The sequence below is a fragment of the Sphaerodactylus townsendi genome, linkage group LG02 (genome assembly GCF_021028975.2).
Source record: "Sphaerodactylus townsendi isolate TG3544 linkage group LG02, MPM_Stown_v2.3, whole genome shotgun sequence".
Lineage (NCBI taxonomy): Eukaryota > Metazoa > Chordata > Lepidosauria > Squamata > Sphaerodactylidae > Sphaerodactylus > Sphaerodactylus townsendi.
The window spans coordinates 25,664,882-25,680,155 of NC_059426.1; the positions used below are offsets into that span (position 1 = coordinate 25,664,882).

The window sequence follows — 15,274 nt, forward strand, 5'->3', positions numbered from 1 at the left end:
AGCCCCTTTGAGTCTCCTGCAGGAGAGAAAGGGGGGATATAAATCCAAACTCTTCTTCTTCTTCTTCAATTGCATTTATTCTGCACAATACAGCTGAAATCATATTATTTCTGGTGGCGGCGGTGTGTTATCTGTGACACAGAAGACCCCCCCTTTTGCACAGGAGGTGTTACTGCACAGTTACATTTTGGAGTGGCAGTTCAAAAATGCCTCAGCCTCTCAATTTTTGCTATTGAGAACTACCAACCCAAAATGGAAGCCAAAATGGCGTAGGTGCCATTATCTGAAGGAACTGAAGCATGTAGCCACCCACTTCCACGAAGAATTCCAATTTCCAACCAAATTTGATCTGCAGTAATGTACGATGATTACCTCAGCAGTCCTTAATTACATGCAGCAATTACTCCTAGTACTCTTTTCAATCACCCCAACTTCTCAGTGTTCTACTGCTGGTGCAACACCCCCCCCCCCCCAATTGCTCTCTGTTTTGGTGTTACATTGCTAGGTCAATATGAAATTGACAAAACTGATCCACTTGACTCTGCTTTTTTGTATCTCTGCCTCAACATTACATCATTATGTAGGCACGATTCAGATTAGAATTATTATTATTATGATTATAATAGAGCTGCCTCTCTATCTAGAGTTTCCGTTACAGCCACCTAGGCCAAGGGGCAAGGGAACTCTTCTCCCCTCAAGCCAGAGGGAAGAAAGAGAGGCAAAGGTTCCCAAACACAGACAAAAGTCTTACTCAGAATAAAAGCAGAGCTTATTTCTACACAGATCCCACCTAAATGAGAGCTGCCCCGAACTGTGAGAAAGGTCCAGGGTTTTTTAAAGGGTCTCTTTAGGGTACATCAAAGCAGAGCTACATGCGTAGTGATTTTAGGCTGCAACAAACTATCCCTCACAGTCAAACATTTGGTACAAGTTCCCAAGCAGCGCATTTCTAACCCAAGTGAATGTGAGAACAGCATTCTACAGCATCCTGGCTGCTCCGGCTATCACCGTATTGCAGGGTACTTCTTGTAACAACAGTAAGGGTCATCAAGTTCCTTGAGACGCTTGGTGGAAGGCGAGGACGGGGTGTTTGGGACATTCAGGTTGTTTTATGGCTATCTCTGCATGACCTGGAAAGGGTTATCTTCCAATAACAGTACCAGGCCCTATGGGCTGAGGGGCTCCCTGTCTGGGTAATTTGCTAAGGAATGTAGTTAGCCTAACCTAAGAGCAGTGGGAGAGATCTATCTAAGCAATACTACTATATTGATATCTTTATATTGTATTTCTTTAAAGCATAATTTCCAGTTCTTCAGCGTTGCTCACAATTAGTTTGATATGACCAAGATAAAAAAATTCTTTTGGAAACAGAGGAGAAGGGGGAGGAGAAAATGGCTGAAGGGGAGGTTGAGTAACTACATAGGGAATGGATGAAGTCCAGGTGTTTGGTGGAGTGGAGAAATAAAGACCATTTCAACTTGATTACATGCTCAAGGAAAGCCGCCTTGGAAACAGATGTTAAAAAACCATTAAAGTCCTTGCGGGAATAGTAGAGGAAAAATGAAACAAAACCATTTTTGAAACCTAAATGGAGGGGGGAAATGTGTGGAATTCAACAGAAAAAGATAGCATTTGGCAGTAAGATATGTTGTAAATGACTTGTGTGGAAAAATGCAAGTCTCTAGCTCCTTCCTTTGTGTAACTGCAAGAGGCTAGAGACTGGCTGGTGTATGTCTCTCTCAGGAAACTTGTACTGGAGGGATTCTCTCCTGCTCCCCCATGACTCTCACACTGAACTCCTAAGCTCAACTACCCTTGGAGTACCATTTGCATGCTGCAGGAGCAAGCCCCACAGGCAACCTGTGAACCTTTTTCAGGGTCGGCTTTCTAATGAGCTCTGCTTTATGGCTAAAAGCAGTGGGTCCACCCCAGGAGTCAGGCAGTAGCAAGCGACTGACTTGCTTCACTCCAGTAGAAACCCTCCCTGCGACCATGTGCTTTTAGTGCACTCACAAAAAAATAGATTTTCACACAGATAAAATCGCTAGTTCATAGAGTTACAATTGAAGTGTAGAAGGAAAGGAAAAGGGGGACAAGGATCCTTTCAGGCTTAATGACAGGCCGTTTTGGAGTGGGGAACAGAGTAGTAAGACAGTCCAATTAGTTAAAACCTTCATCCCGTTCCCAATCTGTTATCGACCGGGGCGGGGGGGGGGGGGGGGGGGATCAAGAGAGGAGTAGAGAAAGAGGCAGACCCAGTAAAAGTGAGCACACACCGTCCATTGGATAAAATGCTGGCCACAACTTGTTTATTAATTACAAACACCACTGGAGCAAAAGGTGCACCGTGGGGATAGATCTGAAGTGACTGGTACATTTGCCGACCCAACCACCCTATCCCCAGCAAGCCTGTTTGGGGGGACCCACTGAGATGGCAAAGGAAAGGGAGCATTCATGTGGGTGGTGGCCTTACCTGGTGTTCCCCCTTGCCACTGGGGGTGTAGACCAGCCACCCGCCCACTCTTGGGCAAGTGGCTTAATGGTCTGCCACAACCCCCAAACTTCTTAAGCTTGCGCTGACCCCTGACTATGCCCCCTCCCCCCAGCCACTGACGTGGTTGCCACTTGCCGAACTGACCCCTGCAACATTTCTGCCCACTGGGTAGCACATGGCTGGTTTGGTGTTCACCTCATGTATCCCCCCGCTGCTCCCTCCAGCCACCAACCCCCAGCGCCAGATAAATCCATGGTGCGCCTATAGATCTAGGGATTTTTAAAAATTGTTGTGAAATATTTTGAAGCTGTAATTTTTATGTCAGAGGCACGAGAAACCCTGGTCTGTGGCAGTCCTGAAGCTGAAATATTATTTGGGTCTCCTACTAGAGTCCTTTTTCATTGTTACTCTACAGCATTGAGGAAGTGAGCGTGGCCAGGGTCTCAGAACGCTTCCTGAAGATGTGAAGGCACAACAGGAAGTTGCTGCAGTGCAACGTGCCTGTTTTGTAGTAAAGTATTTGCTTGTCCCGTCAAGAAGTCATAAGTATTATTTTGGTACAGTGCCATTCATTCTGCATTAGCTGAGCTGAACTGAGTTGGAGAGACATTAATATTGTACAGCGAAGATTATAATCCACAGTTTTGTTGTTGTTGGCTATTATAATATCCTGCTGATTGATACTAAAATATGCTAATAGCATTCACATTTAAAAATTGAACAGGTTGTCAGGTATTCTTGAAGAAACTAAGAAAGCAGCAAATGTCAGCTAAGTGTCATTTATCTAAACAACTCGAAGATTTTGTTTTCAGAAAGACTCATTTTACTGGGCAACACTTTGACAAGGCTTTTAATGTCAATTCGCTGTGTTGTTGTTGTTGTTGGAACTGATAAGGCCAGAACTGCTGAAAAGGTCCCTGTGGCATCAAACAGTTTTTTCTGATTAATGATAAAAATTCAGTTAGATTGTATTATGGTACAAATTATTCTCTACTAGCAGTAAAGCCCGCTGTAGGGTAAGAAATACAGCAGGCCTAGATAGGGCGGGGGGTGAGGGCAGGTAGGGACCAGGAGGGCTTGCTAGGGGTAGGGGGAGTGTGAGGGCTTTTGACGCCCTGGAGCAGCAGCAGCAAGGCTTCACTGCCCCAGGGCAGGGACGGGAGAGGGCGGGCGGCTTGCTGGGGGTGGGAGAAAGGGGTTTTTTGGAGCCCCGAGCAGCAGTGGGAAGGCACTGCTTCTTCAGGGCAGGGATGGAATGTCCGAAAATGAACCCTCCACCAATAAGGGTCCTACTCCACATCCTACTCCAGTGATGGTGAATCTTTTCGAGACCGAGTGCCCAGATTGCAACCCAAAACCCACTTATTCATCGCTTGTAAGGATAAGGATGGGCTGGTGGAATTCCTTAGCCTCTTTGGGTACAATTTAATTTATTTATAGTTATTTAAGCAGCATAGTAAAGTAATATTTTCGTTGATTTGGGAGAAGGCACCCATCGATAAAGGAGAACTGGAGCAAGATGCTGGTATTACTATGGAAGTGATGGGCCCTGGATTTTGAGCCCATGGCTTCCAATTTCATACCGTTTAAACCTGCAACAGTGGGTGGTTTCAGACTCAAAATGGTGGCCTCCCCTGAGAAATATGTTTGTGAAGGACAAACTTCTGTCATGCTCTGATTTGATCAGAGGCCTTGATTGTAAGCATTGCCAGACACACACAACACAGATGCCAGAACGTAATGTGATTTGGTTGAGTGTTCACACCTAACCATATTGCAATTGATTTTTAGTCTGTGGACTCATAATCTCAGTAGAACATATTGCATCTATTTTTAGTGGTATAGGAAATGTTTGTGAAGGCAAGCAGCATCACTAAACTTATTGTTTGAATATGCGAGCTTGCATGGGTGACAACGCTCTGTAATTTGTTTACAACAAGATAATCTTGGAAAAGAAATGCCATTCTCTCTGTTGCATTATTTGCTCTTCAGCAGAATGCTTCTTTAAACTTGGCAGCAGAAGTGTTGAAAGAGAAAAGAAGAAAGTCCTGCAGTTCCATCTGTTTCCAGTTGCTTAGAACCGGCAGGGGATTCTTATTTGAAAGGGGGGGGGGGCAGTTCTTTATTTGAACACAACATCACGCCACTGAGAATCTAACCGAACCTTACAAACTGCACCAGGTCTCTACGAGGACTTGCAGCCTATGCTACAGTTCCTTCTTCCTAGTGGGAACTTGTGAGTGAGTATACAGGAGGGCCCAGTGCAAATTGGAACTGTTGCTTAGGAGAAGGAAAAATTTCTGCCATCTTCTGTGTGGATTTTGGCAGCTGAAACAGCCATGGGGGAAGTGCTGGTTTCTCTTTGGAGACTCAGGATGTGGAAGTATTGCTGTGCACATACTGGCTCCCAATGGAATTGTAGTGGAGTAACTAACACCCCCCCCCCTTGTCCCCCGGGCTGTGCTGTGGTTTTACTCATGAATTGTCATTGGGATCTAGCAGCTACAGTACAGTTGCAAGTCCTTGTGGCAAACTCTCATGGTTTGAAACATCTCTTTAGGCTTTGGGTTTTTAGACAGTTTCCTAGAACAAAACAAAAAAAAACCCCCTCAACATGTCTTTTTTCTTGTTTGTTTTATTTACAAAACAAACAGTGTGAAGTCGCAAAAGGAGGCATGGCCCCAAGTTTTGTTGAGTGAGATAAAAGTCTTCAGCTCATGCGGTAGTCCAGATAGATCAAGACGCCTAGAAACAGATTCTCAAGACTGATACATATACAGGTACATGATGCCATATAACATGTTTTAAGCAGAAGGAGAATGTTTGGGCTCAGAGTTCTGTCTGCATTAGAATGTGATTCTCTGTTTCTCATAATTAAAATATCCTGACAAGGAAGAAATTGTGGAATAAGCATGTGTTTTTATGTGTCTGTTTCCAGCATGATGGAGACAACAGAGTGGGTTAGCAGGGGTGTACTGCCCAGGAGGACATATGGGGTCAAATGTCTTTGGGCTGTGGGCATTTAGTCACATGGGGGGCTGAAAATCGCCCCTCACACTTCTCCTCCTTCCCCCTGGGTCCATACACTGACTTCAAGACCTGATGCAAGAAAACATTTTTTGGTCGTGGTGTGGGAAGGTGGCTGCCCCTACGGGAGGGTGGTGGTGGTGGAAAACTCAGATTTCGCACGAGGCTACATTTTCCCTAGATACGGCTTTGTTGGCCAGACACAGTGGAATCTAGACTGTCAAAGGTGATACCTTGTTAAATGTAGAGTAGCACCCAGTCAGGGCTAGGAATCAAGTCCCATAGCCATACGTGGGAACAACAGTTCACCTTGGACAGATTGCTGTATTCTGGGATGTGTTTACTGAGGCTGAAAGCATGCGCATTGCCCCTTTCAGACAAAATAGCAACCGGATCTAGAATAACATTTTACATTTTATCTCTACATGGTAAACCTCAACTTCTGGAAAGAACTGTAGTTTAATCCCTTTGTTTCCTTTTTGTGTTTTTTTATTACAAAAGCATGCCGTCGTCTACATGACAAATAGTGAAGTGTTGCCCTATCTAAATTATGGATTGGGGCCACATTTACCCAAAACAGATAGTTCTGCAAACTTGGAACACTCCCCAGGTTTTCAGAAAAATCTGAAGATTTAAAAATTTGAAGAGTTTAAATGTCCCCATGTCTGAACATTCAGCGGTGGCTGTGATGGTGGAGTTGGTGGGAGCCGTGGCAGATCTGGCAGCCAAGACTGAAGACCATGCTGAGCTTGCTGGAGCTCTGCTGGGCTTGCAGGCACTGGAGGCAATGGGAGGTGGTAGGAGATAGCAGCAGGTCTGGCAGCAGAGACCATATCTGCTCACTGGGAGCAGAGACAGAGCTGCTCCAGGCTTACTGATAGTGTAGGCCAAGGAGGGCAGGGATGGGGGGAGAAGCATATAGCCATGAAGCAGAGGCTGGACACCATGCCAGTCTCACTGAGGTGAGCCATATTGCTCTGAAAGCCGTGGGCGAGGGGAACAGACAGGGAGCCACATTGGACTCACTATAGGAGCAGCAGTGGCAGAGTGGTTAAGAGCAGGTGCATTCCAATCTGGAGGAACCAGGTTTGATTCCCCGCTCTGCCGCTTGAGCTGTGGAGGCTTATCTGGGGAATTCAGATTAGCCCAGTGACTAGCACCACACAACTGGGTCATACTTTTCCCAGGTAAAGGCTGCTGTGAGGGGGAGATAAAACTGAAGACAGAGCAGATAAATATAGGTTGGCTGTTGGGGAGAAGCAGGAAAAGGGGAGAGGCTGGGGGGCTTTCAGGAAAGGAAAAGAAAAATTAGGGTGAGTGGGAAATGAGATCCCTTCTTCAAGTTCCTGCATATCTCTAAAAATTAAGTGAAAAGTTTTAAGGTACAAGCATAGAGTGCATTAGATTCTTTGGCATAATTTCAGGCACTTTGTCCTCCTAGTTGATTCTACTTCCTTTTTTAAGTTAAACGTTTGTGACATTTTCCACAAAGCTGTGCTGAGCAACATGCTAGGATGTTGTGACTGTTGGCGTAAACAATTTCAACAAGCAAGACTAACTTCTTCAGATGAGGATAACATGACCTCTTGAGAACTCCACAGTCTGTATTCAGAAATGCTGAGCAAGGCTGTCACAATGGAGACTTCTGAGTTCTCAAAAACCAGATCAGTCAGGACATCATGGATATTCTATGGCAGAGATGCCCAACTCAATTGTTATGAGGGCTGGATATAACATAAATGTGACTTGGTTGGGCTGGGCTTGGGGGCTCACTGTGGGCTCACCAGTCTAGAACAGCTCTGGGGAGATTGTCAGCACTATGGACAGGGTGGTTGCCCTAGCTGGCGAACCTACAACAGGTTCACCAGTCCAGATCAGCACTGAGGAGGGGCTGTCTGTCTGCAGCCAGTCCAGAATGGCACTGGGGAGGTGGAGGATGGTGGTGAGTGCCAGAGCTGGCAATCCCATCATGGGTTTGACAATGCAGAGGGGGGGGGGGGTAGTGGGCTCACCAGGCCAAACCAGGAGATGGGGAGGGGGGTGTCTCAGCTGGCTCAAGCCCTCTCAAGGAGCTGGATTGGCCCCCCAACCTGCATGTTTGACACCTTTATTCTAAGGCATCTTGCTAAGGCCAACCATGACAACCTTATATAGTTTCATATGTAAGATTTTGTATTAAAATTATTTGCCTGCTAACTATGGTTACAGTTACACTGTACGTAAGCCTTACTTAAAACAATGATAATTTCCTGAATACATATGTGTCCAAGGTTAGAACTTAAGAATGTATTATACAATTTAGATTCATAGAGGGGAACTAGGTCAACTTATTTGGATTTGAATACATATTTGAAGCTCAAATTAATATCTTATTGTGGGGATCTTGTACACTGAATCATCTTCTAAGGCAGGTCAATTATATTTGAGGAATTTCCTGGTCTCATAATGGCAGCTTTTTTTTTTTTGCATTTGCTCTTCAAAGCATTCAAATTTCCTCTTGGATTAACATGTGATTTCATGGCCCTCTGGAGGGTAATTTGCCCATTGACTTTGCGGCATGACAGAACTTCCCCCTTGATATCTGTGTAGATGAATCTATGGGCACTTTCATGCATGCAGAGTAATGCACTTTCAATTGACTTGCACCATTTATTGTTGAAGGCTTTCGTGGCCGGAATCCTCTGAAGATGCCAGCCACAGATGCAGGCAAAACATCAGGAGAAAATGCTACTGGAACATGGCCATACAGTCCCGAAACCCCACAACACCTCCGACTTTCACAATTGTTTGCAAGTGGATTTTGCTATTTTGCACAGTAAAATCCAGCTGCAAAGTGCATTGAAAAGTGCATTATTCTGCATGTGCGGAAGTACCCAAAGTCTCAGTCATGCTTTTCCTCCTCTAAAGTCATACTTGGGAACATTAGTACATTTGCTTCTTGTCCGTGTCAGCTAAAGCTGAGTTTTATGCTGAATTCTTTTTGGCAAATGGTAAACAAAAAAAAAAGAAACACCTCAGAACTTGTCTAATAACTTACGTCTTGAGCAACTATTTTTCTTGGTAGTTTTTAAAAGATACATGGTTATATATTACATGAGTGACAGATGGACTCTTGTCTTCAAAATCTGAAAGCTTGTGTGTACCCATTTTCCTTCGTGTCATTCTGTAGCATTAGATTAAAGCTGCATGGGTCACTTGACATGCAATGAAAACCTGCATAAAAAGTTTGTCCTTACAGCAGCATTCTCAAGACATACCCTGTTTCTCCAAAAATAAGAGATCCTCTGAGAATAAGACGTAGTAGAGGTTTTGCTGAAGTGCTAAATATAAATATAAAACATCCCCCGAAAGCAAGACGTAGCAAAGTTTTTGTTTGGAAGCATGCCCGTCGAACAGAACACCAGAGCATGCAGCTGTGGAGTGGAAAAATAAGACATCCCCTGAAAATAAGACATAGCGCATCTTTGGGAGCAAAAATTAATATAAGACACTGTCTTATTTTAGGAGAAACACAGTATGCTACAATCTTCAAATATTTCAATTGTGTTAACTACAGTAGACCTTAATCTCTATTATAAATTTTACCCCCCAACTGCATGTAATAAACTAGTACATGAAATGTGATCCTTCCAAAACTCATGGCGCCAATTTGTGTGAATAGGGCAATGTCCATGTTTTCCAGCTTTATAACCTCAAAAATCACGATTTCTGATGGTGAGCACCGAAGCTGAAAATTACACATGTCTTATGCATATGGGACCATTGTAAGGACTGGACAGGGCGAAGGTGATATGAAAATCTTGAATTTTAAAGCGGAGTACCCATGCTTTTACACATTTGTTGTGTTTTATGCACGGACACAGAAACAGACACAGAAATGATGAATGTGCTATATAAATGCTTTACACTTCAAGCACTTAGTGTTGTTATTTGGAGTACTTTAGGTGAACAGGGTCAAGTACTGGGCTATTTAGTGGGGTTTTTTTTCAGTCTGTAACCAAAGTTTTTTCTCCTGATAACAATATTGAAGTGCATATAATCCTGGAATGGCTAGTATTGTGTGTCATTTGTAGAACTGCAGGTTGAAAAGGCTGGTGGTTGAGTAATGACTTAATTTTGATGGGGGAATGGCTTCCAGGAACCAATGCAGCATATGTTCAGATGATTTGACAGGATAATCTCATTAATCTGAATTCTAAGGTGCTACACACCTTGCAGCTGTGAGTCCAGAACAATGAATTCTGTGTAACAGTTTATAAAAGCAGTCATATAACCCAAAGATTACATCTATACATTTTTTCCCCTAAACTCTGTCGATCAACATCTGGGCATCTGAGGCTGGAACCTGGGGGTTTGGCAGGATATGGTTCTTCTCCTTACAAAACAAAAACTTGGTGATCCAAGATTCTGTACTGGGAATCTGCTGGGAGCTTATAGTCCAGTCCAAGTGGGGAGGGCAAATGGGGTTTGGGAGTAGTGGAGGGCTGCGCTATCATGTCCCCCCCCCCTCTCTGTTGCCATAAAGGGCACCCGTGCTGGCATATAGAGCAAAGACACTGGCTCCTGGTCACCCAACAGGTCCATGGCAGGCTAGCCTGGAAGGGGGTGCAGCCACAGGGCTTCGCTGGCATTTGAGCAGATGCTGGTGTGGGGGAAGGGGGCAGCTGGGGTGTTCCACTAGTGTTCCAGCCTGGGAACGCTGCCCTCCATGACTGCAGACTTACACCAGCTACGGAGTGATTCGGGCAGCAGAAGGGTTCTCAAATTTCCCTCCTTTCTGCACTGCCTGAAGCCCCTTTGGAGGTGGTGTGGCGCTGCCTTCACCATGCTGTCCCAGGTGGTACCCCCCCCCCTCCGATCTTGATTACACTGTTAGGGTACCATCTTTATTATTTATATTATCTTAGGGATTTTAATCTATTTTAACTGTTTATACACACACACACCCCTGTTATTAGCTGCCCCAAATCTCCCTGTAGTGTATTTATTTTATTTATTTGTTATATTTATATCCTGCCCTATCCCTGAAGTTAGGGGTAGGTGGGGTATAAATAAAAAATATAAACAAACAAGCATTCTATACATTCTTCCAGATTCCATCTGGAGACAGGGAAAGTGCATAGCACAAAGAAGAAATCAAAGCACAATTCCTTTCTAGTGCTGACTGAGGAAAGTAGCTTCCTTCCTTCTTCCTTCCTTCCTTCCTTCCTTCCTTCCTTCCTTCCTTCCTTCCTTCCTTCCTTCCTTCCTTCCTTCCTTCCTTCCTTCCTTCCTTCCTTCCTTCCTTCCTTCCTTCCTTCCTTCCCTTTCTATTTGTCCCACTCCCCGGCTTTCCCTCCATGATTTCTCATCTGACTTCGGTCCTTCATAATTGTTACTGTGACAACATCATCTTCTTGATTTAAAAAAAATATTGTGGCATTTGAAATATGAGCAAAAATATTGTGGCCTGAACTTTCTAAAATAAAAACTTAATTCATAAGTATTTGGCAGAATGGAACAAGCATAGAAATGGCATGGTGTGCAGTGAACTAGATTGGGAAGAAAGTATCAGCCAAGTTCCCCTCTCTCCTGCAAGAATTCAATTCCTTATATTGCTAGTAAACAGAGTATGTCTGCATGAGCCCCCATGAAGAAAGCAACCTTAGAGAAGGACTAATGTTCAAAGTGAGAGAACTAAGGAGTCGTCAACAATCTCTAAAATAACAAAATCGCCTCCTTCTCTGTTGTTCGTCCCATGTTCTGAGATTTGCTTCTAGTGATTTATGGAACCTCAGAAATGCATAAGAGCAAAGTGGGATTATGATGTGCGAAGATAGAATTGGTAGAAATGTCTACTTTGTCATCAGGTGACTTAAGAACATGTAGAATGTTTTTCCTGTAGAAAAGCATTCATTCACTCACATGAGCATTTTCAGTCTGAAGTGGTACAGCCAAGGTACTGATTTACCATCTCAATGAGAACTAAGACAACTAGGCTTTTAGAAGAATTCTATTAACAACCTGCCATTTCTTTTTGCACTAGGTAATGGAAATGTATCTTCCATTCTGTGGGATTGCCATCTCTAATGCTCAGCTGTTCGCTGCTTCCAGGAAGGAGTATGATAGAAGCAGGGTAAGGTACAAAATAGTAACTTGGACAATACCCAATTACTTTTATATTTTTCTTTCATTTATGTATCAGCTACTCATAATCATACACATTTGCAGATTAATCATCCCTTATTTCCCAATAAATTGTTGATGCTTTGGTTAGTGAACGTTCCACAGGGAAGATACACTTAACATAGACAGTTTGGCTGATCAGTGTTTGCGTTTTGCTGTCAATTTCATGGACTTCTCCACACAACCAAAATAAAACGTTTTTAGGAAGGAAATAAAACTATTCCTCCGAGGAGCTTCCAACGATTTTTGGCCCCAAATGTTTTATTTCCAGCATGAAATTTTTAAAAATCCCTCCTGTTTCCCAGCGATTCTTTTGTTGAAAGGTTTGAAAATGTTTTGGCTTGCTGTGTGTATCTTTTTAAACCATTTCCCCAGCCTCTCTGCAGTCTCCGGACATCTTCCTTGGTGCCGTTTTTTGAGCTTGTTCTGTCACCTTGCCTGTTTATGTTCATCAGGTTTTTTAAAAAAAATTTGGGGTGGTATCTTTGAAGCTTTGAATGCATGATCTACGAAGTGTTGTAGCACAGGGCTTTGAAGCATCAAAGCATCAAATCCACGGAGAACTAAAAAAATACGGAATAAGCACAAAATGACAGCCAGGAATCGTATTAAGGGGGTGAGTGCGAACGAACGGGGGTATTGAAAACATTTGCAAATGTTTTGCAAACATTTTCATTGACTTTTGCTGAAAAGGCCAATGTTTTGCTCTCTTAGCCAAAGTAAAAACCTTGTTGTATAAGGGTTCAACTGGACAATATGTGTGACATGAGGTAGGTCATGGGTTCCCCAACTCAACCCAATATGTCAAAGAACTAATATTCTGTGGGGTCAGATTTAGCTCAGAAGTGTGTCATGGAACAAGGAGGGGTTTCAGCCTTCTTCCTAGTGCCATTTTCCTGTGCTGAAATGGCAGGAGACAGGCTGCTCCCCCCCCCCCCCCCCCACTGCACTTAGAACACAGGGAGCCCCACAGTGGGGCAAACGTCTCTCACCCCACTACAGTTCTTTCAGCTTGGGAAAATGATGTAGGAGGGAAGATTGAGGCCCCTCATCATCCTGTGCCATACCAGTTGAATCTGGCCCTGCAGTGCTTGGGAATGGAGAAATAATGAACTCACATTTCAGGCACTCTCTTTTTCCTCCAGTGACACAGTCTGCTGGGACTGAAGAAAATGTCTTGGTCCATCCCGCACAGCGCAAATGAAACGTTTTAAGGCTGAAATATAAATCATTTCCTGTTGGAATTATGCAGAGTTTCCATTTTGAAAACTTTTTTTTTAAAAAAACCTTCCTTACAGTGTTTTATATCGAAAGCTGTTTTCACCATGGCTCTGGCTCTATGTTGAAAGTACACAGTACAAATATAAATAAAGTCAAATCCCACTACACCACACTGGATCTCAGAATTTGGGGCTCTAAAGTTAACATGGAACAGTCTATTCTAGAATCAGTTCAGTTATTTTCTGATATCTTAAATCACTTGTGTGGAACCTTGAAGTGGCTCCTCACTGGGAACCAACAGTCTCATTGAGTGCTGTGTGGTTTCCGGGCTGTATGGCCGTGTTCTAGCAGCATTCTCTCCTGACGTTTCGCCTGCGTCTGTGGCTGGCATCTTCAGAGGATCTGATGTTGGGAAAGCAAGTGGAGTATATATCTGTTGGAGTGTCAGGGTGGGTGGAAACCTTGTCTCCACCCACTGGGCTACTCAACTCCCACTGCCTCTATCAAATCTAGATACCAACCAGAGCTGCCAAATCAGGAAAAAACCTAAAACCTTTCGAGAAATACAACATATGTTATTCGACGTGAAAGCCTTCGACAGTCTCATTGAGTTCACTGAAACTGGGCCAGGATCTGTGATAAGGACAGGATCTGTGATGAGGCTTTTTCCCTTCTCCTGCAGCTGAATTTAATTTGTGAGAAATTGTATAAAATTAATAACTGTTGGATACAAAAATTCCACAGGCACTGATTCATTACCCAGCTTTCCATCTGTACATGCAGGCCTTGCTCGAGGTGGTTAATGATCTCTTTGAGGAACAGACAGACTTAGAGAAAATTGTGAAGAAAATTATGCACCGAGCCCAAACTCTACTGAAGTGTGAACGTTGCTCAGTATTGCTTCTTGAGGACATTGAATCTCCGGTAAGCAGTCCTTTTTGAAAATATATCGTATATTAAAAGGCATGTTTTTTGCTTTTCTGTGCTCTGTCTTACAGCTCTTGTTAAGATGCAAGATTTTTGTTAAATATACCAATTTAGAGTTTCATCTTCCCAGAGCATCTTCCCGAAGCTCCGTAGCTTTGTGAGGGGCCAGAAATCTCAAACAGAGAATTTTCTGCAACCTCAGCAAACTACAGCCCCCAAGCTTATAAGGAAGACAGCCTTGTAATGATTAAACTGATATAAAACCAGTATAAAGTTGTCATGTAGACAGGTCAATAGTAGTAGAATTTAACTTATTTTACTGTGAGTTTTCCACAATGCGATTTCTTAATCTCCATTGAAATACAAACTAAGTAGAAGATCACCTGATTCTAAAGCCAGAATTTCTTTGATACGCTTTGGCCCATTCTGCACGGGCCAATTAAAATGGGTTGGGCCCCCTTTGAAAAATGTATGTGTGTGTGTTCCATAATTCATGTTTTGTTAATCTTTGGCCACGAACAGTCAAAATCTACCTACCGACTTTTAACTGTGTGTAGGGCATGTTGTCTTGGAATATTACCTCATGTAAAAATAATTCCCTACATCTAAAAGACTTAACACAATAGAAGAAATGATCCGGCCCATCTCATGCCCTGTTGCGCTAGTATTCCGCTTTCAGGAGGCCTTTCTTTTAATGCACGAAACATTTTAAAATGAAATTCCTCAGATGCATTCTGTCCCTTCTGCTGCTTCAGGAATTTGCTTCCTTATTCTGCAGCGGTCTCAGTGTACATCCTGACCGCTGCTAGCATAAATGGTAACAAAAAATGTAGTCCCTGAAACAGAACGTGCTTCATTATAAGAAAATCTTCCTGCGTTAGGGGATTTGAACTACTTTTGCTGTTTACCATGACAGCAGCAGCCACCTCCCCTCAGTTCTGATGGCCTTGCTTGCCTTTATCTACCTAATTGTGTGGTTTATAAGTGAATTGCAGGCCAGACATCTACTGCAAATGCTGGCGTCAGAGTGTATCCCAAGGATGCCTGCAGGGCTGGAAGAGGCAGACAGAATAGATATGGGGTACTGTAGCTGAACTAGGCTCCTATCTTCCTTGAATGTTAATACATGCTGACAGGGGCTGGAATCATGAGCCATGTAAGAGATAAAGCAAGCTGTTTCTGATGTGATTTTTTAAAAAATCATGCTTCTCTTTAGTAAACTTACAGGACTGGACAGAGGCCAAACTCCTGTCGCCTGTGGCGATTTCCTACTCACTTGGAACGAATGACATCAGTTGGACTCTGTCACTGTGATGATTAAAAAACACAAGATATTTTTGAAATTAACTACTTGTGGGTTTTTCCCCAGCTACCAACAATTAATTGTGTGGTGTGGAAATGTCTGTCTGCTTGTCTAATCTGGAATTATCTTCTTCAGGC

At 43.4% G+C, this 15,274-nt stretch overlaps 1 protein-coding gene across 1 annotated transcript in view; it reads left to right on the top strand.

The window, feature by feature from the left end:
* PDE11A (phosphodiesterase 11A) overlaps nucleotides 1-15,274 on the top strand; it is a 219,634-nt gene that overhangs the window by 83,685 nt on the left and 120,675 nt on the right. Inside the window, exons 3-4 of the mRNA XM_048484470.1 lie at nucleotides 11,547-11,636; nucleotides 13,691-13,831. Coding sequence (XP_048340427.1) covers nucleotides 11,547-11,636; nucleotides 13,691-13,831 — 231 coding nt within the window. The remainder of the gene's footprint in view (nucleotides 1-11,546; nucleotides 11,637-13,690; nucleotides 13,832-15,274) is intronic.